Genomic DNA, 22,818 nt, shown 5'->3' with positions numbered 1-22,818 from the left:
TTCATAACATGGCTAATGCTTCAAAGTAAGAAAAAGCTATGTAAAAAATAACTCCTGTTTAAAAGACTTCCATGTTTTATAGGTATTTGCTACCTTTTGTCCTTCTTTCCTGCAGCTTGTCATTACTACAAGTTTGTTACTTTTTCAAAAAAGCAGTATTTCTTGCATTTAAAAACTTAACAGATGTAAAGCTTCTTTTTTCTAAAATGATTCCAAATTCATATTCAGTAGTTGGGCTTGAATTAGAGGCTGTCCTTTCAGAAAAAGTATTCATTTTCACTTACAATTTTCCAGCAGTGAGGAACACACCACAGCTGAGGTAAGTTGTTCCTATGGTGAAATAACTTTTTTTTTTAAGGTTCTAGTTGCTCTGATACATATGAATTTTTCCACTAAGAAAAGAGAAGCACATATGTCATCCTTGTTGTTTATATGCACCTAGTAGAATACAAAATGTGTCAGCAGCACACTCTGTGGAGTGAAAGGCACCTGTTTATCCTCTTGCTTGTTCAAGTGCCATGTGATGCTGTTTGTGTAAAGGTGCATCATGTGCTTAATCTTCTTTCTGCTTCTTTACTTCAGGGACACGATGTTGTTCTGTTATTCTTGTTACAGGGCCGGACAGAGTATGGTTTAGTAAAGCAGTAGTGCCTGCTCTGTATTTCTGCCTGATTGAACAATCACAGCAGAGGGGTCCCTGTATGTCAGTTTATCATAGAATAAAGTATAGAAATAAACACTAAACAATACTGAAAGCCCAGGAATTATGTGTCTCCCTAAGACTTGATAGACTCTTTCCCTGCAGTTCGTGATCTCGGTGTTTAAAACAAGTGGTTTCAGCCTATGTGGGCTAATTTTAAATACAGCCCAAATGATTTTACCAGAAAAAAAAGGTTGGAGAAGAAAAATGGCCCAAGGGGCAAAGAGAAATGCAATGTAGAAAGGAATGGCCTTCCATTTCTACCAATGAGTAGTATCAAGTTTACTGGCAACCCGATATTTCACTCCGTTAAACAGCTGAGCATGTGATACTGTTGTGTAATCTCAATATCTGCGTTTGATTCTTCTTATTTCACCAACCAAAAGGATTTTGGAAGGGCCAGTCCCATCAGTTGTGCTGCTAAAGTACTCCTTTTCTTCGGTGTGTTTTATATGTAGGGCTTCCTGTATGAGGAGCTGTTGTTTGCTGCAAAACTGCTTACTGGCTGAGACTGGAATAAGCCTCTGTTGTCCTGTGGCAGATGTGTTTTTCTTCACCTAACTATGGTGTCTCAAAATAAACACTCTGTGTTTGTCTTCAGTGTTTGTAAGACTGGGCTCCTTTTGAAACCTGCCTGTGATTCATAAGCCACAAAATTATTTTTCTGGGAATCCTAAATTGTGCTATCAGAAGTAAGTTGGATATAAGGCTTGTGATGTTATGTCACTGCTGAGTACTAGTGTGTTCCTGTAATGGAATATGTCTTGTCTGGTGCTTGAAGGATCCAACCTGACTCATGAGGACACCATTAGAGAGCTCTTTCTTTGGCTTAGAATCATTGTGCTATGCAGATGAAAGTGGGTCATCCAAATTCCTCTAGTAGTCTGCAAGGAAATTGCGTCTTCACTGCATAGAGCAGTCTCTGTGAGGTGAGGTTGAGTGGTAGTGTTTTGTTTTCGCTCTTCTGAGAGCAAGCACAAGCCTTTTCTAAAAAAACTTTATTTTGGAATAAAGAATTGAAATGTAAAGACCGCGGGATATTTTTTTTTGTAATTTTAATTCAGCCCCTTTGTGCATGTGCTTTCTGATACATAGTTAACAGTATGTCTTGCTTTCCTTTGTTGCAAGATTCCTGCTTTACTCATTCCATACACAGATAATGCTTAGTGAATGTGATGGCAGTTAATTTTCCTTTAATCTTCTGCATTACCATGAAACTGTATGTTTTTCTATACACTCACAAGTCTTTATTTCCTGCAGTGTTTTTCTGCATACCATTACCTACCTTAGCATGATTGGTTACAAACATAAATACATTTCTTTCCATTTGAGGTGAAAATACTAATAGTTTGCAAGTGGTGGCACTGTCACTGGTGAAGGTCTGCCGTTGTTTTGTTATAGCTGCAGTTATTCTGATGGTCTCAGTGATAAATGTCACATTTGAAAAATGAAATATTTTCATATCTAACATGTTCATTTCTTTAATCTCAGAAAATGCAGGCCTGTGCTGATTTTGCATCCTTTAATTTAGGAAAAGCAGCAGCAAAGTCCTTCTCTAAGTCTTAGGACCATGCATATTTTAGGCCTTGTAGTTATTTTGCTATAGTTGTACACATTGAAAATAAAAGGCCATTAGAACCACTAGGCGATCTTGATGTAGATATGGCTACTGCTTTAATCACTTCCCTTTATATCTAAAAGCCATGAGAAAGCCTTCTTATAAACTGATTCAGAAGAAGCTGTAGATCTTTAGCTGAGTCTTCATTCAGCTTTTGTATTTGCAGTCAGTCTTTATTTAACTTTTTTGCGCTCATGCTCTCTCCATTGTGAGCTTTAGTAGTGTTCTGGGAATGAATCTTTGTTAGTAAAGGCTGAAAGTTTTGAAAAGGCAAGACTTCACTGATATACCTTCTGTTGTGCTTGGCTTTCACATTTCTGCTCACTTAATTTTAAGAGTTGTTTAGTGATTTGTAGTTGAAAGCATACATGTGGCAGTGTTTCTCACTGAAATAAAAAAACCTGTTTGGGGCCTGTGGCTGAATCTTTATGTTAGTGTATTAAAAATTTTTAGGACTAACCAGTTCAGGTTAGGGAATGTTAGGAATGTTACCTGGCTGCTTAAACTAGTAGCTGAATTCTGAGTGAGGCTTATGAAGTAAAGTTAACGAAAAATGTAAATAATTGGCTTTCTTCAGAGTCTGTTCTTTTTACTAGGCTTTTCAGAATGCAGAAAAAAATTTCTGCTGTTTCTAATCTTGATTTTTAGAACTACATGGGGTTTTTTTCTGTAAACCTTGAGTTTAAATTCTTGTTTTAGATGTAGTGAAAATACTTCACATTTTTTCTTCTTTTGCTTGCACTAAGACCTAATATTTGAATGCTTTTTATTTATTTTGCTGAAACACAGAACAACTGATGAAAGAAGTTTTTCGTATGTCCTATAAGTAACAATTTCAATTGTTTTACAACTTGAGTTGTGGTGCATTGTAATTGGCTACTTTGTCTTGTGTATTTTGTTTTAACATTTGCAGACACATTATTGATTCTTGTTCTCACAGGCAGTTGAACTACAAAACAGGTTATCTGAAGAATCCAAGAAAGCTGATAAATTAGATTATGAATGCAAACGACTGAAAGAAAAAGTAGACAGCCTCCAAAAAGAAAAAGATGTAAGTGCCAAGGTGTTATTTTTTTAGTAACAATAGCAACTTTGTATCATTTATAACACAGAGATATGGTAATTATAGTTAGCAGTCTTTTTAAATTAGGAAGTCTTTTTTCCTCCAAAATTTTCTAATGTTTGTGTACAAAATAGTTTTTAAACCTAAGAGTTGTACAGCATGGAATAAAGTGACTGTACAAAATCATATGCAACCCATTTTTAAGAGGAAAAGCCTTAATATTTGCATCTGAAGTTGTTTCCTGACCATTTACCATGAGAAAGCTAATAAATACCCAGAGTAATTATTATGTATTCTGAAAAGCTATTTACAACAGGGTTTCTGCAGTATCATCCTATAACTAAATTCCTGTTGCTTTTTTTCCCTAAGGCATTCTTTGAGGTACCATAAGCATGGTTCTGTTAGTGGAATCATCAGTAGTATAGGAAAAGGCTTAGTAGTTGTGTAGAGGGAAATGTCCTTTGTGGCAATCTCAGCTTTTATAGCAGCTCATTGTTGACCTGTCTTGTACTGCCAATGTGGAACACACAGGGTAGATACGAATTTATCCCCTTCCTCTTGTGTCATTTGCTGTTAGTGATTCTGTGATTAATTGCTTTGTACTGTCTTCCCAAGACTGATCCTTCTGACTTCTCTTACACACTGTCGTTTCTCAACAGTTAATTTCAGCTTATTCCTTATGAATGTATATGCAGGAGGTTCAAACTACAAAAATCAGTGTCAGCAATTGCAGCTAGCAGTTTCTTAGGCTTGTTTTAATTATAAGTCCATTGATCAAACTATCAGAAACTCTGCAGGCTTTTCCTCAATAGTCATGGTTTCATGTCCAGTTATTTCCAAGATTTCCAAGCCCAGCACTTAAATATAATTTGAACTGAAAGTTGTCAGTTACTTTAGGTTCATAGGCCATTGATTCCCATTTTTTATTAAATTTTCAAGCTCTGATGGACACTTGACCTTCACTTCACTTGCATCTGCCCTTCAAATCAGGCTGGAATGCTCATAATAACTGTGTTGGTATTGTGCTTTGGCTTTCTTTCCTGCTTTTTATTTTTAAATTGGGTTGGTTTTTTTTTTTTAATTCTTTTATGTTGAACAATGGTAAAGTTGTTTCTGTGGCTTATCCATGGCTCAGTGGACCATTTCACCTTGCACAAAGGATCTGAATTGCAGGCCATTGTCATATAGTTTTCTGATTTACCCCCTGGCAAACAGCTTGTTTTTTGAGCCGGCTGTAGTTCTTAAGTACATTCTTTTGGATGGATATGCACCTGTGAGAAGTAAATTACAGCTATAATTCCCTCATTATGTGAGTTTAGTGATTCACTGTATTACCTGCTCTTTCTGTTCTCTGTTGTCAGTATGTAACAGTAAAGTAGCCCACCGCAGTCACAAACTAGTCGTATTTTGTGTATTTTGTCAGCTCTGTCTTCTCAATAGTTACTGAAAGTGATTATATTCTTTTCCTTTTGTTCTGGCAAAGCATGATAGTGTTTGATATCTTCATCAAAGTAGCTTGGAATTTTACCTCTGTGTTGTGTTATAAGTACTATAATTATTGAGCTGCTTGTACCAGTGAAGCCCTAGAGCTTTTTCTAGTCACTAAAATATTCTGCCATTTGGCAATCAACTGTTTGTAAAATGAAATACTGTCAGCCAACACAACTCCATACCTATACAGAGGCAAGGTCTATCTTGGACCATTTAGTAATACTGAACGTCTGATTTTGGAGCAAACTACATTTTGGATCATTACATAGTAGCAAATTTCTTTCCTTTTTTTGACTCTTGGCAACCTTCTGGACAAAAACTTGGTGTTATCTGTAGATTCTCATTTTTTTTGCCAAAAGAGTAGTTGTGCCAAATTGAAAGAGTATTTGCCTGATGCTACTGAAAGCTCATCTGTCTGGATCCCAAGGTGATCAAGTCCTGTTCTTCAGTTCTCTTTGGACCAAATCTTAAGCAACAAGTTTTCTTTTGTAGCCAAGGTGCTGATGAATGCAAAGAACAGCAGACACACAGGAGGAATGCGATATGAAAATGTTGCTCACACTTTCAGTGGTGAAAGACAAAGTGAAGTAAAAACAGTTTGTTATGTTGACTCTGTACTTACCTGCTCGTTATTTCACTCCTGGCTGAATATTTGATTCATGGTGAGGGAAAAATCTGTAGTCTCTCAACTGTCTTTCATTTCTCTTGGAATCAACCCCAATGAAGGGAAAACAGCTGAGTGGCCCTATGGATACTGTTTACTACCTGATACCAGAACTTTGTGATACTAATACCTTGTTTTTGTAAGCTTATACTCCTGCTATTTTCAGTCCAGTAAGATCAGCAACCTTTCTCCCAGAAAAACCCCAAACCACTGCTCCTGTGGAATATATAATACTTACATTTATTCCGTTATGGAATAGACTGAGATACCTTAATTTTAAAGTAATTCCTAGAGTTTCATTGAATGATTTTTAAAATTTTGAAGGCTGTTGGAGATAGATTTGGACTGCCAAGACTGATATTCATTCTTTTTCCAATTATTCAGAGATTAAGAACAGAAAGGGATTCTTTGAAGGAAACTATTGAAGAACTTAGATGTGTACAAGCTCAGGAGGGTCAACTCACCACTACAGGTAAAGGACAAATAAGGAGATTCAATGCCTCTTTTCTTAAGTGTACATGGGTTTTCTGTAGAGTATTAAATATGCTTTTTTTTTAGCACAGAATAAATTTAAGCTCTTCTAAAATCAGTAGTGTAAAACTTCAACTATTCATAGCTTCATAAACAAGCAAAAGCTTTGAATGTTATTTGCATCAATCAGAATTTTAGTCTCCTCTCCAGTGGGATATTTTTATAGTGTATATCTGATTTCTATATAGTTACATAGTTTTCTTTAGAGACAAATTTTCTCATGATGTTACAGTTAATTTGTATGTATAATCTTGCGCACCTTTGTAGTATAAGATAATGAGCAGGAAATAAACTGTAACATTATTTCTTCAGAATGGATGAAATCAGATGTAATGGTTCACCAAATGAAATGCTTTTTGTCTGTCAGTCTTTCTGTAGCCTGACTTTGTGTCATTTTACATTGTCTAGCAGTAGTGTGAAGCTTCTAGAACAATGTCTACTTCTTGTCATGTGAAAAAGTCAGTGGTATGCTTTTCCTTACTCAGGATTGATGCCTCTGGGAAGACAAGAACCTTCAGACAGTTTAGCAGCAGAAATCATTACTCCTGAAATAAAGTAAGCTAATGCATGCTTTGTTTTACTAACCTCTGCAATGGTTATGGGCAAGTTGAACATTAGTCAGCAATGGCCTGGCAGCCAGGAGGCCCAGCTGTGTCCTTGAGGGCATCAGGCACAGCATCAGCAGCCAGGCAAGGGAAGGGATTGTCCTGTTCTGCTCTGCTCTGCACTGGAGCAGAATCCTGTGTACAGTTTTGGGTGCCACAATATGGAAAAGACATAAAGCTCTTAGCATCCTAAGGAGAGCCAAAAGCATGGTGAAGGGCCTTGAGGGAAGCCCTGTGATGAGCAGCTGAGGTTACTTGATCTGTTCAGCCTGAAGAGGAGGAGACTTAGCAGAGATTTTATCCTTCCTCTTGAGACGAAGAGGAAGGGTTAACACTCATCTCTTCTCTGTTGTGACCAGTGGCAGGACCTGAGGGAATGGTCTGAATTTGTGTTGAGGAAAGGTTTATGTTGGATATTAGAAAAAGTTACTTGTTTGTTGCCCTGTTCTGATTGCCTGTAGCTTGATGATGGTACCACAAGATTTGAGTATTTTTGAGTAAGAATTAAGGGGAAGGCTACAAGGCAGATATTCTGGTGCGTGTGTTATAGACCACTTGTCTAGGATACTATGCTGTGAGCAGCTGGGAGAGGTCTTGAGATTGCTGGCCCTTCTTCTTATGGAGGACTTCAGTTTACCATATGGCTACTGCAAATGCAGCACAGCAGAAAGGGATCAGTCTGGAAGGTTCTTCAACCATGTGGAAGATAACACAGCTGCTGAGCAAGCCAGCTAGGGAAAATGTGGACTCACTGTGAACAGGAAAGGACTGTAGATTATATGATGATCAGAGGCCTTCTTGGGCACAGCAACCACTGAATGGTAGAGTTTTTGATTCACAGAGAACTAAGGAGAGAGGCCAGCAGAATCTCCACTTTGGAATTCTGTAGGGCAGACTGTGACCCATTTACCAAGCATGGTCTGGTTTACAGAGTTGCTTGGAAGTCAGTCCTGAAGGGCAAAGGAGTCTGGGAGGGCAGGAAGGAACTGTTAAGGTGCAGGAGCACTGGCTGTCTCCATGTGCCAAATGGTGAGCCAGGAGGACTGGCCTGGCTGCACAGAGAGCTTTGGCCAGAACTTGGGATAAAAAAGATTGTATCATGTTTGGAAGAAGGGGCAAAGCCACTCAGGAGGTATACAGAGATGTTGTGCTGTTATGCAGGGAGAAAATTAGATGAGCCAGAGCCCAACTAGATCTTATTCTGGCTACTGCCAATAAAAGACATTTTAAAATGTTTCTATAAATGCATCCACTTAGTTAAATGAGGGTTAAGGAGAATCTCAATCCCTTATTGATTGCAAGGAGAACCATACCAGTAAAGGATAAAGTTGATCTATTTAAAGCCTCCATTGCCACAGTCTTTGATATTAACACCACTGATCTGGAAGACAGATGCAAGAAACTTAAAAAGTTGCTGGAATACAGGAGGAAACCGCTCTGCTATGCCTACTTACAGCTATGCTACCTGCTGTGCCGCTAAGGCACCTGCAATTCCATGGGCCTGGCTGGCATCCACTGAAGGATACTGAGGGAGTGGCTGCCTATGGGTGTTGCAAAATTCACTCTTAAACAGTTTTTGATTGTGAAAGAGAGCATCTCTACTTGCTACTGTAGCAAGTAGGGCCAAGAAAGAATTAAGAGTCCACCAGAGTGGGCTGCGAATGATTCTGCCTGAGTGCTTCAACTTTTAAAGAGCCTGGGGCAACCTCCCAGTCCCTGCCCCTCCATTCTGTTTTCCAGCTGCAGAAGGAGAGGAACAATTTTGGTCACAGATAGACATGGAATACAAAAACATTTTGAGTTACTCAGGATAGTGTTGATCTCCTGGAGGGTTGAAAGGCACTGCAGAGGAATCTGAACAGGTTGTATCAGTGGACAGAGGATAGTTGTATGAAGTTCAGCATGGCCAAAGTCCTGCCCTTGCATCACAACAATGTGTATAGTGCTGCAGGCTTGGAGAAGAGTGACTGAAAAGATGCACAGTGGGTAGTAATTGTCGAGTCATAGAACAGCTTGGGTTGGACGGGACCTTAAAGATCATCTTGTTCCACCTACTGTGCCATGGGCAAGGATACCTTCCAGTACACCTGGTTGCTCAAATTTCCATCCAACCTAGCCTGGAATACTGCCAGGTATGGGGCATCCAGAACTCCCTTTGTCATTGTCTCCAAACCCTCAAAGTAAAGAATTTCTATTTCATATCTAATCTAAACCACCCTTTTCCAGTTTAACCTTTGTCTTGTCTCTCCACGCTCTTATAAAAAATCTCTCTCCATCTCTGTTGTTGGCTCCTTTCAGGCACTGTAAAGTTGCTCTAAGGTATCCCTGGAGTCTGATCTACAACTGCAACCTCAGCTCTCTGTCTGCTTTAATAGAGGTGCTTCATCTCTGTGATCACCTTAGCAGCTTCCTCTGGACTCAGTTGAATTAGTTGACATACTTCCTGTGCTGGGAGCCCAGAGCTGGATGCAGGTTCCAGGTGGGCTCTCCCCAGAGCAGAGCAGAGGGGCAGAATCCCCTCCCTGCCCTGCTGCCCACGCTGCTCTGGATGCAGCCCAGGACACGTTTGGCTCTCTGGACTGGGAGTGCCATGGCTGGGTCATGTCCAGCCTCTCACCCACCAGCACACCCAAGTTCTCACAGGGCTGCTCTCCCTCAGCACATCCCCAGCCTGTGCTGATACATGGGATTGTCATAGGCTAAGTGTAGGACGTTACACTTGGCCTTGTTGAATATCATGAGGTTTTTATGCCCAACTTCTTCAGTTTGTCCATGTCTCTGTGGATGGCACCTGTTGTTCTGATGTGGATTTGGTGGTGTTGGGTGACAGCAGCTGAACATGAACCATTGAGTGCCCAGGTGGTCGAGAAGGCCAGTGGCATCCTGGCCTGTATCAGCAATAGAGGGGCCAGCAGGACCAGGGCAGGGATTGTCCCCCTGTAATTGGCAATGGTGAGGACACCCCTCAAATCCCATGTCCAGTTTTGCATCCTCTCACTACAAGAAGGACATTAAGGGGCTGGAGCATGTCCGGAGAAGGACAATAGAGCTAGAGAAGTGTCTAGAGCATTAAGTCCTGTGAGGAGCAGGAGGTTGTTTATCCTGGAGAAAGGAGGCTCAGGGGTGAGCTTATAATTCTCTACAACTACCTGAAAGGAGGTTGTAATGAGGTGGTTTTTCCTGATGCTGTGCCAGGGAGGTTTAGATTGGATATTAGGAATAATTTCTTCACCAGGTGGGGTTATCAAACATTGAACCCAGGGAAGTGGTTGAGTCATCATCCCTGGTAGTATTTAAAAGATGTGTAGACATGGTGCTTAAGGGACATGATTCTCTGATGGACTTGGCAGTGCTGGGTTTATGTTGGATCTTGATGATCTTAGGAGTCTTTTCAACCCAAAAGTTTCTGTGATTCTGTGTAAAAAGACTAAGACTTGAAATTACTTGCTCAGGATAATGCAGTAGTTTAGTGGCAGCTGAGATTACAGTCTTTCTTCACACTTGGTATTAAGTTTTGCATTCTCGGTTCTCCCTATATATTTGTTGAGCTGTACTCTGAGATATGATGGGAGTACTGAGGTAATTTCTTTGTGTTATGCCTTCTGCAATTACAATTTAAGTTGGGTTTGTATTTGGATGTTTGAAGATATGATTGTTGTTGCAGCATCTGCCTTAAAAATATGATATTTATGTTGTTATTTTACTTCCTATGGTAAAATGTTTTCTGTGTTGTAGATATTGATATTCCTTTTTTTAAAAAAAATTGTGTTGTATGTCTTTAGGGAGAAACTCATCCGCCTTCAACATGAGAACAAGATGTTAAAATTGAACCAAGAAGGTTCTGACAATGAGAAGATTGCCTTGTTGCAGAGCCTTCTTGATGATGCAAACTTAAGGAAGAATGAATTGGAGACAGAAAACAGGTAAGAAATTTTGTCCTCTGCTTCAGTTGACCTTCCTACAGGCATCTGCAGGAGAAGAAAGATATGGATTTAATGGAATCAGTCCTGTGAAAGGCCCCAAGGATGTTATTATAGGACTGTAGAGTCTTTTGTATGAGTAAAGTCTGAGGGATAGAGACTATGTAGCCTGGAAAAGAGAAGGCTTAGGTTAGATCTTATCAATGTATCTTATCAAAGTATATGATAGGAAGGTCTAAAGAAGGTGGAGATAGACGCTTGTCAGTAACACTCAGTAACATGGCAAGAGGATGTGAGCAGAGCTTAAAACACATTTTATTTCATCTGAATGTGAGAATACACCTTTTTTTTTCACTGTGAGGGCTGCAGGACACTGGAGTATGTAGCCCAGAGAGGTTGTCTCCGTCCTTGTAGATATTTAAAACTCAACAGGACATATTCCTTGGCAACCTTCTCTAGCTGACCCTGCTGATTGAACCAATCAGCACAGAGACATCTGTGAGACCAGACAGAGTGCATCAGAGCAGGCCACAGTATTTGGCTGATAGATACAAAGCAGCTTCACATCACTAAGTTTTGAATCTGAATCTGTTACTTATCTAATCTTCTCCAGTCTTCCCCTTCAACTGGGGGAGGTGCCTGATGCCTGAGAAAAGGTAAATACTGCACTCACCTTCAAGAAGGACAAGAAAAAGTGCATGAGGAACTATTGAGATTGGTCAGCCACAACTCGCTTTCTGGAAATTTTGTAAAGCAAGTCCATGTGGAATTTATTTTCAGCTGCATGAGGGACAGAAAAGTAATTAGCAAATGCCAATATGAATTTATTCAGAGCAAATCATGCCTAACTAATCCAGTTGCCTTGACAATGAAATGATTGCGTATGTGAAGAAGGGTGAGAGGACGATATTTAGCTTTAGCAAAGCCTTTGTTAAAGTGTCCCGTGTTATCCTTATGTTCAGAACGCCTGGATATAAACTAAATAAGTGGCCAATTAAGTGGTGAGCAAAAAAAAATTGATTGAACAGTGAACAGACAGCTGAGCCTAAAGTAGTATTGTGAGGGAAATGAAACCCAGCTGGTAACCAATTCCTCAGTCAGTACCAGCACTGTTCGTTACTTTTATTGATAACTTCACTGATGAAAGGGGCTACTCTTAGCAAGTTTGAGAATGATACCACTTCGGGATGTCCTTTTGAAAGGGAGAACTGTTATTCAGAGGAGCTCAACAGTCCAGAGAAAGGAACTGATGAGACTCCTGTCCCTGGCTGTGGAGCAGCAGAGCTGGGGTCCAAGTGGGTAGCAAAGGAGGATGTGTTATCTGGGGACCTTGCAGTTGACTGTGATCTGGACAGTCCTCACTGAGGTGCAGGCTGTCAGTCTGTGAAAATGATTGTTCACCTCATCAGAACTTATAATGATGATCAATACTTTTCACATCTGGACAGAGCATGTAATTTTGGATTCCACAGTACCAGAGAAATGTGGATGTAGAGAAGTGCAGCAGAATACTGCTGAGGTGAGAGATGATGTAATGTGTGGTAGGTGGGATAAAACTGAGAACTGGGTTTGTCCAGGCCAAAGGAAAGGTGACATAGATGAGAGTACTGTGAGCTGCATCTGCCTGATGGGAAGGTAGAAAGAAGACAGATTTGGGCTATTCTCAAGAGATTATTAGGGGGAGGACAAGAGGCAACAGACAAAATATGGAGTATGGTCCAAACTCTAGTAGAGAAGCCCAAAGAGACTGTTAGACCTCTGTCCTTACAAGTGCTTGAACCTGGTACTGGATATGATTCCCAGCAATCTGCTGTAAATGCACCTGCCTTAAGGAGGAGGTTGGATCTAGGCAACCTGTGGACATCTCTTCCAACCTACAGGTTTATAGCTTTCAGTGATGGTGTAGAAGCAAAAGCTAGCAGCTCTCTCACAGTAAAACTGACTGTTAAAAGGTCTTCTTTCATGTATATAGAACTGACTTCTGCATGCATTTATGTTGTCCTTGAGGAATATGAGAATGTTCTGGATGAACATCTGGGTATTATAATCTCTGGAACTGCTGTAAGTTCTTAACTCCTGTTGTAATTTTCTTGTGAGTAATTTATAGTATTGCATTTTTTTGTGTAGATGATCTGAAAACACTAGACACTAAAAATTGATAAAAATCTGAGACTGCCTTTTGCAGTTTGGTTTTTTTTCTGAAAAAGAAATTATGTCTCTTTCCTAGATTGGTAAATCAGAGGCTTCTGGAAGTACAGTCCCAGGTTGAAGAACTACAAAAATCTTTGCAGGATCAAGGTTCAAAAGCTGAAGATGTAAGTAGAAATGTACATCAAACTTACATTCAATTAGTTGCCATATTTGAAACTTTCACCTTTTTGTAAAAAAAAAAAAAAAAAAGTAAAAGAATTATACAAACTGAGATTTCTAGTAGTTTTGCATATGTATGGTCTTACCAATAAATTGTGCTTCTCTAACTAGGATGTAAGACAATTGTCTAGAAGAAAAAACCATCCTATGTAGAGAAGGTGTCATGCATGTTTAATTTGAATAATTGTGTCTGTTGCAATAGAAAACTCAGCATTTAAATTATTTAATTAGAATAGAGATCTTTGCAGGGAATTGAGAAAATGTTGATTCTTCATGAATAAAACATCTGAAGTTGTTTTGGGTTTAGTTTTCTTAATGAAAGGCCTTTCCAGCCACTGAAAGGTCCGTAGTTCTTCCTGTAAATGTAATCTCAGAATGAAAAAAGCCAGACAGTCCGAAACTAAAAAAGAAGTCAAATAATTAGGCCCTCAACACAATGCAGCTTTTCCTGTTTCTGTATACAGGATTAACTGTATTTTAAATGTAAGAATACACATTGTAGCTGAGTTAGCATGGAAAACAGCTTTCAGTCTTCCACTAAAAAATTGTTTATCTCCTGTATTTCAAAAAAGAAGCTCTATAACTTTATTGAAAGCAGCAGTTTTTTGGACTGTACTTGCATAGTGTATGCTCACAATCTCAGTGTATCGTGTTGCTAACTGGCAACAAACTGTTATGTGCTGCTTTCTGTTTTTGTGGGTTTGTTTTAACTAATTTATATAAACCAGTGAAAGGTTTTTTTATTAGATGCTTATGTAAATTTAAATTTAAGAGTATGTTAAATTTAGTTTACCCTTTAAATTTTCAGAATAAACTATATGAATGTTAAACATCTAGTTGATTTTCATCAAGATTATTTTCCTGAGTAACTTACAATGTGTTTTAGAATGCACATTAAAATAGGTCTATTCTGAGATATTTTTTGTTGTCTTGATTATTGGCCAAAATCTTTTCAGGGTGAACACAAATATGAAAGAATTATTCTCAGATACTGAGTATTGTAAATTATCTCTGTCAAGTTGTATTCAGCTTTATTTGCAGCAATTTAAATTTTGTCCCTTTAGAGGCTCCGGTTGGGTCAGTAATTTAGGGTGTCTGCACTCATGGCTTCTGTGTTGGTCCGACCATAGCATGGTGATCCCATGGCATGTTTTGCTGAGTTCAATCTGTAGAATTAATTTACTCTTAAGGAAGTAAAAGGGTGAGTGTAGACTCAGGGAAATATTGAAGATGCAAGAACCATTGTGGTCTCCTCATGCAATCTCCCTTGTAAAGCAGAGCAAACATCAGAAGTTAAACCCAGCTGCTCTAGTGGGTTGAATTTGGGCTGAGACTACCTGAGTTATCTGTAGGATAGGTATACAAAAAGAGTGATTCTTCAGAAACATAAGAAAAAGCAGTAGGAGAGACATAGCATACAGTTTACCAGTACATCATTTTCAGCTCTTTTCCTCTGGTTTTTGCTATTTTTATGCAAAATTACACTGAGGTTCATATTTTTATGTACTTATACTGGAAATGTGCTCAGTCCTGAAAACTCATTTTAATTCAGTCCTGAAATGTATGGTGAGAGCTCAGTTTGTTGGTTTTTTTTGTTTGTTTGTTGGTTTAGTTTGGTTTTTTAAAGTTTTGTTTCGTTTTAAAGCTGAAGTTATTTTTAGACATGCCCAAAAAGGGGTAGAGGTAGTGTCGTAACCCAGGCAAGTGTCCTTGTAGTGTTACATGCTCTGTGCCAAGGTCCACAAGGGCAAACAGCTTTGATTTTGTACTGAAGTGCAGTGGAAAACAGCTGTGTGCCATTGAGCCTGTAATGGGAACTGGCACATTCTGTTCATTCCCACACATCTGGGATGCATAATTAGTCCATTTGGAGTGTTGCCCTGCCAGCCAGGCAAAGGCCTCCGTACCCGCATCTTTCAGACTACAGAATCAACTCAGATGTGTCTGGTGTGCTCAGAATAGGTTTGATTTATTGTCCCCCAGAATGCAGTAGTCATGTGGGACTACTCAACAGTTATCTGAACAGCTTTGACTACATAATTTGCATGTCTTATCACTGTCTTTTATCATCCTCATTCTCCTGTTCTCTGCCCTAATCCCTTCCTATATACACACTCTCCCTTTAGTTATTTCTGAACCACTTGTTAAATCCATCCCACACCTAATGTTTTTTATAATGTAACATATGCAGTCTTGGCCTTACATGCTGTTATTGATCAACACCTCCCTAAAAGGTCCCCAGAATTCTGTTGCCTCTTCAGTTAGCCATGAGGTTCAGTCACTTTTTCATTTGGTGAGACCCTGGAACAAGTTACCCAGGGAAGCTGTGGATGAACCATCCATGGAATATTCAAGGCGAGGTTGGACAGGGCATTGAGCAACCTGATCTAGTTGAGGGAGTCCCTGCTTCTTGAAGGGGTTGGACTGTGGGACCCCTAAAAGTCCATTCCAACCCAAACCATTCTGTCATTACTCTCAGCATTCTTGAAAATCTGACCATGCATCATGGTGTTGTTTTGTGACTTTCAGCGCCTCATATTGTTACTGATCTCATCCAGTAGTCTTCTGACATGATGACCCACACCCTGCTAAGGTAGCTTAACCTCAGGCCGGAACATAACCATCTGCCCCTAACTTTAACATCTAAAATTAAACCAAATTTTGCCCTGAAAAATAGGACAGACTTGTTCCTTTGGTTTGTTTAAGCATTAAAGGAACTTCAAGCACAAAGACTTCTCTTTCTGTAGTGTTCAGGAGACTTGTCTTCCTGTGAGAGAGCAAAAATTATAGCAATTACCCTTTTAGATTTTTATCAGTCTTTAAAGCTTACTTTTGATACTGCAAAAATCTCAGAAGTAGTCTTTGCCCATTTTTAGAGTGATCTGTCTGACTTTATCTGCCAAGTATATACAGGGTCTTTGGGTACCTAGAATGGCACATTGAGTGTTTTAGTCTCTTTCTTAATCATGTGTCTTGGGTAAGTTAAGGTGGGTAAACTCATTTCTACTTCTTTTAATTGTTTGGGCTGTTTATCACAATTAGTTTCTTGCATATGAAAACATGATCTGTATAGCTGGGAGAGAGGTTACCCCCTCAGCAGTGCAGATACTAGGTAAATAATACACCAGGGGAATCAGTGTTGAGTAGTAGTTGTGTCTGTTTCAAGATAAACCCAAGTGCAATAAAAGGATGCAAAAAAAAAGTTGAGTTCAATTTTGATTTTGTTATCTTAGGGAAATGGGCACTGCTTCCAGGTTTTTCCCCTTCCCAGGCAGCCGGTAGTCCCCTAAATTATCAGGTACAAGTGATGGGGACAGTTCAAATGATTTGTGACTGATAAAGATGCATACAAATATTTTTGGTTACATAAAGGGTAGTGTTGCTGCAGCTGTTCAGGGTACTGCAAAAAAGAAAAAAGTCAGTGGTCGAAACCTGCAGATCTTTAGCTGCTGCAAATTTCTGACTGTGAAATCAGTAGAGCTGTGTTGACTTGTTCTTATGGCTCCCCACCTTTCTTGTCATGCAATAAGAAAATCTCTTGTAATAATGTAAAAACGTGCCCCAGGAATGTGATCAAAGACAATATTTTGAAGTATAACCAAAGTAAAAAGCTTTTTGAGTGCACACAGTAATTTTTTCTGTTAGCAAGGTGACTAAATCTTTGTAGAAAGAACATTGGAGAAAAAACAATGAAGTAATTTTGTTGATTATTTTATCTTGTATTTTGATGGTGTTGTGGACCATCAGTCATGTCCTAACCCTTCCATGTGATTAATAGTGTATAAACACAAATTAAAAAGGCAGTTGCAGATTTAAATATTCTACATTTGCTTTGTATTCAATCAGTGTGGCAATAACACAATTCAGCATCACATCACAAAAACACCTGCCATCTCTTAATTCTAGTAGCCCAACAGACTGGCTATTTTCCTTGGTTTTCTTAGTTATATGATTTTTGTTTTAAAATTACTTTCCTAAATAGAAGTTGCTTTCCTTTGGAAATTCTGATTTAAACACAATGATTTGTAAATGTGCTTCTTTATTCTTTTTATATTTTTGGGTTTAGTGCCATGCTTTAGAAAATGTTACAAGATGAGAATTGCTCATGAGAACAGAGGAAGAAATTGCACATGCGTGAAAATGCATAGCTTTAACTTTTTCTGTTCATGACTTTCTAAATAGTTTCTTCTGTTGGCTGCTGTTTTGCTTTATACTAATGTCATCTCTGTTTCTTGGCATGGGCTTCTGCTCAAGGCTATTGTGAGTATGGCTTTCTATTTACTTAACACTACTTTCAGTTCATAAACATTTATTGAGTTGGGTTTTTTTTTTCCTTTTGAAAAATACTCACTATGTATGAAGTGAGTTTAAAGTTTAAAAGTTTTTATTCAAGGAGCTTATCTAAATGTGATTTAACCAGGAAGTGGAACACTGTAAGTTGTGTGGTGATTTTTATGTGTCTGTAATCAATAAAGATAAGAAACACAAAAAAGGTGACATTTTTGCTACACTGCAGTTAGAAATACTCTACTCCTTCTAGTTTCTGTGGGGATGGGAATTTATTTCAACTAATTTGCTACATGACTTCATGCAAGTTGCAATGCAATATTGGTAGAACAGCTTTCCTTGCAAATTTTGCTGCACTTTCCAATACAAAGTACTGAACAAATTATAACAACTGCCTTCGAATACTGTCATTTATGGATTTTACTTTTATTGATCTAGTTCCTGGGAAAATAATTGTAAAGTTCTGAAGGGTTCTAATTTTACTAAAGTCACACAGCTGTGAAGAGAAAGGTATTACAGATGCTTTACAGTTGTGATTTAAAACTGAAGTTTAAAAGTTGGATTTTGGTTGGAATGTCAAAATTGCATGTTTTAAAATAATTTTAAAAATACATTAAAGCTTCACAGTATATTAAAATAAAACATTTAACTTTCTGTTTTAGTCAGTTCTTCTGAAGAAGAAACTTGAAGAACATCTGTAAGTATTTTTGTTTCTCTATTTTGTTTACAGTTTGAAATGATGTGTTTTTCTATATAGTGAGGAAGGCAGTCATTTGTGATGGATCTGGAAAATATGCAACTAAGAGAGATTAGATAACACAGGAATATTTGGGAATCTGCTGTTCAGATTCTAATTTTTTCCATAGAAAACCATTGTGAAATTAGGAGCAATGAGGGAACCATCATCTTGTGTTAGGTAGAAAACTTTGCTTAACATTGTGCAAATCTTTGCTCAAGAGAACAAAGTAATTTTTTTCTGAGGGAAGCATGTTAATATGAACAAAATTAGTTTGTTTACTATTTATTATACATTATGTCATAGAAGTAATACTTTAGAAAGTGCTGCCATTTTATTGTGCTATTTTTGCACATCTTTTACTTCCCTAAAAGAATATTTGCTTTTTGACTGTCTTGCAAAAAAAAGTTTCTGTTGCTTTTGGGTTTAGCCATTCTTTCCTCAATGTAATACCAATTATGAGTATTCATTTTAGGCTTTCATTGTACAATTAACTCTAAGTTCTATATTAAGTACAGTTATTGACAAAGAAATTGTTTGCTGTTGCAGTTATCCATACAGAACAATGTTTTTATCCTAACTAACAAGTATTTCTACAGTAATATTGTCACTTGTCCTCATGCTCTGTAGAAAAAAAATCTGTCATGTCTGTAGAAATAATCTCTCGCTGAGGATTTTCTGTTCTGCTTAGCGCTCATTTCAAGCACAGTAATACTGCTGGGGAAACAATGTGTGCTTCTGTGGTTTGTAACAGAGAGAAGCTCCACGAAGCCAACAACGAGCTACAGAAGAAACGAGCTATCATTGAAGATTTGGAACCAAGATGCAACAACAGTTGTGAGTTACCTGTGCAGTCCATTTCTTTTCTTTGTAAATTATTTCAGGTGCAACATCTTTAATTATAATGCCTAAAGGAGGTGTCAGGTAAGCAAAAATGTACTTTTTTAATGGAAGTGACATGTTAAATTTCTCTGGAAACTAGGATGACCAAAAAGATGCTTTTAACACATGAAATGCATGGGAGTCACATTTTAGAAACACTATAGTAAGAAATCATAGAATTGTAGAATGAGGTTAGAATGAGCCTTAAAGAGGTTAGAACAAACCCTAAAGATCATCTAGTCCCAAACCCCAGTGGCATTGGCTGTAGAAATACCAGCTCACTGCCGTTGAACCTCAGCTGTCCAGAATTGTCATGTCTCATAAGGCTCTAATTTAGAAGATCCTTGCTGTTGTCACTGACTCACTTTTACTTCCAATGTATATTCTTTCAATGTGTTTTCAAAAATGTGTTGTCATTTGAGCAAATTTTCCGTTACTGGTCAAAGGATGTAAGATATGTATCATATTGCTCAGAGGGTATTCAGAACCCAGCATCTAGATGGTTTTTAGCACATTATTACTATGTTTTTTCCAGAACAGTAATGAGGGAGGTAGTCTGGATTTTTCAAAAGACTAGTTATTCAAGAATAAGGCAAGAGATTGTAACCAATTGCAGCTTTTCTGGTTTGTGGTAAAATTATTTTATTCATAGTGAGATGGAGCAAAAATAGAAAAATATCATGTTGTTTTCTGAGATCTGAGAAGTTGTATAGAAGATGTAGAAGTAATAGTGGCTTGACATATTCTTATACCAACAAAGGAAAAATCTGTGCAATTAAATTGTCCTACTGGTCTCAACTGCTGCTTAAGAAAATATGAGGAGAAAATTATATTTAGTATTTCCATGTTACAATTTAGTAGATTTAAGCAGGAGTTGTGCCTCTTAGAATTGCCTTTAGGAATTATTCCACTTCCATAAAACAAAAAAAATCGTATTTGCCTGTAATACATGCTAAGATATTATAGTAGCTGTAAGTCATCAGTAAACCCATTTTCTAAATGTGTTCAGTGATGTGATTGCTTTATTATTCCATTTCTCTTTATTTGGGAGAATTTTTGAAAGCAAAATTATATCCCAAAAATTCTATTTTATGAGGTTTTATAGGAGTACATATTTTAATGTGTTAGAGCCATACAGTAGTTAAATCTGTGATACCTGCCACATCAGATTTCTTGTCAGCTTTTCTTAACTAAAATATGTTTTAGCTGTGTCTTAAGTGTCTGTTGTAAAATATAAAAATACGCGTAATAAACTGATGTTATTTTCCAATGTGTGCATCTCCTGACATAAAGCACTTAAAATTGAGGAATTGCAAGAAGCTCTACGGAAAAAGGAGGAGGAAATGAAACAAATGGAAGAACGATACAAAAAATATTTGGAAAAGGCCAAGAGTGTAAGTTGATATGTTCCACACCTGTCTGACTGAGGCTGTATTATGTGTCCACTGTGTAGGAATAAAAATGAAGTAGTTATCTGTATACACACTAATAAGTTAAAGAGAAGGAAGCTCCATTGATTGTCATCTTATTGTTTTAGTATTTAATATGGATAAATTCTGCAAAAGATTACCCCATTTTTGAGACTCTTTTATTGATGCTTTTTTGCAGTAAAGTCATCTTTTTGACTGAATTGCCTTCAGTAGTTGTTAGATTTCTCTGAAGTTGTTCAGCATTCTCTTTTGCCTTTATTGCTTAATATATGCTTCTGTCAAGAAGGTGACTAATATTTAAGTGTTGGGGATAGGGGTATACTGCTAGCTTTGAAATGGCAATACTGTGGTCTTACTCCTAGTCCCATTTCTTCTCTTACTATACTTTGTTATTTTGAGTATCTTAAAAGCATATCAGTGTCTTTAAACGCATTCCATTACATTGGAATCTGTAAGTAGGTTCCTAATTTGCCAAAACTTTGCTTTCTTACTTTACTTCTTTGGAGTTTCCTGAATGATTTCTTGTGAAATGTCTCAGGAAGTCTAAAAAAATTTCACCTGTCCCCCCTGCCCTCACCTTTTATATTGGCTGTTGTTGTCTTAGAGTATATTCCACTGAAAGACAGCAATTCCCTTTTCAGTAAGATTTGTATATTTGTATGTACAGTTTTACTAAACGGTGTTTTATAGGACAGTCGCATTAATTAGTTAGGTTAACTTTTTGTCATCATCTTAACAGCTTTCATTTTATTTGTGTTTGGGTTGGCTGGGTTTTTTTGGTTTTTTTTTGTTGTTATTGATGGGTTTTGTTGCACGGGGTTTTTTTTGTAGAATTAATATTGTCTTCCACTATGGAAGGTATATCCAGGTCTAATGAGTATTTTCTTAGAAAAATAAAATGCTTTTATAGAATAGAAACAGAATCATTTGGGTTGGAAAAGATCTCCAAGATCATCAAGTCAGCTTTTGACTGATTATAACTGTGTTATCTAGACCATGGCATTAGGTGCCACATCCAATTCCATGAACGCCTACGGAATTCACCCTAAACCTTCCCTGCCACAGCTTGTGGCCCTGTTGTCTCATGCTGTCACTGGTTGCTTGGGAGAAGAGGCCACAGCTCCCACCTGGCTACACCCTCCTTTCAAGCAGAGAGTGATAAGGGCTCCCAGGGTTATCTTTTCTCCAGGCTAAACACCCCCAGTTCCCTCAGCCACTCCTCATAGGATTTATATGTTTACCATACAGTAAAAAGATCTCACTTAAATTTAAAGCATTCTTTTATTTCAGCGTCTGGACACAACTCTGAAATAGGTAGAAAGATAAAAGAAGTCTGTTTCTATATAGCCAGAGGTTGTTAAAGAGTTTCAAGCCATTTTCTATTAAAGGCTTAATAATTCAGGCAATTTGCTGGATTTGTTCTTGGTTTAGCCTGTTTGCTAGCACTCTTGGATGACACATACAACTGTATGTGTCCCTTCATCTTTTTAGTAGCATAACAATTACTCATGTACCACAGAGTGCTTGGCTTAACAGAGCTACCTAGAAGTTACAGCACCTGGTACCCCAGGTAGGTGAAGCATGGCAAATATACATAAGGGCAGAAGCAGTCCTTCCTCAAGCAGGAGAAATTGACAGGCAGGAAAATCATAGCATGAAAAGAGAAACCTTATAGAAGTTGTTTGTGTCACTATGGCCCCAAGGAAATGTAGCCTGTATTAGGAACTGCAAATGTCAGTCTGGGATACTGAACCATTTAGGTATCACTTTTTGTTGTCAGTAGTTTTGTTTCCCTGTCCTGTAAAAGAAGGTTCAGATGGTCTAATATGTCACAGTTGATGAGAGAGGTAGACATATTTTAAGTTCCTTTTTTTTTTTTAACCTGACTTAAAAGGTTTTAATTCCTTAACAAGATTGCTTTTCCAGGATTTAATAAAAATCAAAGTGGTTTTCTTTAACAGGTCATCCGCACATTAGATCCTAAACAGAACCAGGGTGCTGCTCCAGAGATTCAGGCACTGAAAAATCAGTTGCAGGAGCGGGACAGAATGCTTCATTCGCTGGAGGTAGTAATTGTTGTGGTTTTGTGGTAAAAACTCATTGTTTTTAGTTAGAGACTAATACGTCTATTATACTTTGGCTTTAAATATATGGATTTTTTTGTTTTATAGAAAGAGTATGAGAAAACAAAAAGTCAAAGAGAAATGGAGGAGAAATATATTGTTAGTGCCTGGTACAACATGGTAAGAATCTCACAAACCTTTTAACTGAAAATATAAAAAAAAGAAACTATTAATATTATTTGTTTCTGGCATGTTTATAACAGTATTTTTGTTTGATAAGCATTTTCCAGCACACATACACAGAAGCAATTTTTAGTACTCTTAAGTTATCTCTATGTAAGAGTCTGTTCCTATAATAATCTTCTGGAAAATAAAAAAAGAAGTTCATAATTTTCAGGTTTTAAAATCAGAAATGGCTCAGATCACTACTTTGTAATCCCAGCCCTTCACTTATGCAA

The 22,818-nt window shown here is 37.8% G+C and overlaps 1 protein-coding gene across 4 annotated transcripts in view; it reads left to right on the top strand.

The window, feature by feature from the left end:
• Window positions 1-22,818, top strand: part of HOOK3 (hook microtubule tethering protein 3) — an 88,222-nt gene that overhangs the window by 52,887 nt on the left and 12,517 nt on the right. For 2 of the 4 annotated variants that reach the window (XM_064736894.1, XM_064736895.1), the window contains exons 12-21: window positions 3,259-3,369; window positions 5,921-6,008; window positions 6,553-6,622; window positions 10,455-10,595; window positions 12,820-12,907; window positions 17,912-17,946; window positions 18,740-18,822; window positions 20,161-20,261; window positions 22,259-22,363; window positions 22,469-22,540. In XM_064736894.1, the coding sequence (XP_064592964.1) occupies window positions 3,259-3,369; window positions 5,921-6,008; window positions 6,553-6,622; window positions 10,455-10,595; window positions 12,820-12,907; window positions 17,912-17,946; window positions 18,740-18,822; window positions 20,161-20,261; window positions 22,259-22,363; window positions 22,469-22,540 (894 nt within the window). Of the gene's footprint in view, window positions 1-3,258; window positions 3,370-5,920; window positions 6,009-6,552; window positions 6,623-10,454; window positions 10,596-12,819; window positions 12,908-17,144; window positions 17,223-17,911; window positions 17,947-18,739; window positions 18,823-20,160; window positions 20,262-22,258; window positions 22,364-22,468; window positions 22,541-22,818 lie in introns of all 4 variants that reach the window. The other 2 variants (XM_064736891.1, XM_064736896.1) reach the window with 2 other exon arrangements.

Source organism: Zonotrichia leucophrys, chromosome Z (genome assembly GCF_028769735.1).
Source record: "Zonotrichia leucophrys gambelii isolate GWCS_2022_RI chromosome Z, RI_Zleu_2.0, whole genome shotgun sequence".
Lineage (NCBI taxonomy): Eukaryota > Metazoa > Chordata > Aves > Passeriformes > Passerellidae > Zonotrichia > Zonotrichia leucophrys.
Note: the sequence above shows the minus strand (reverse complement) of the source record. Positions and strands in the feature narration are given on the sequence as shown.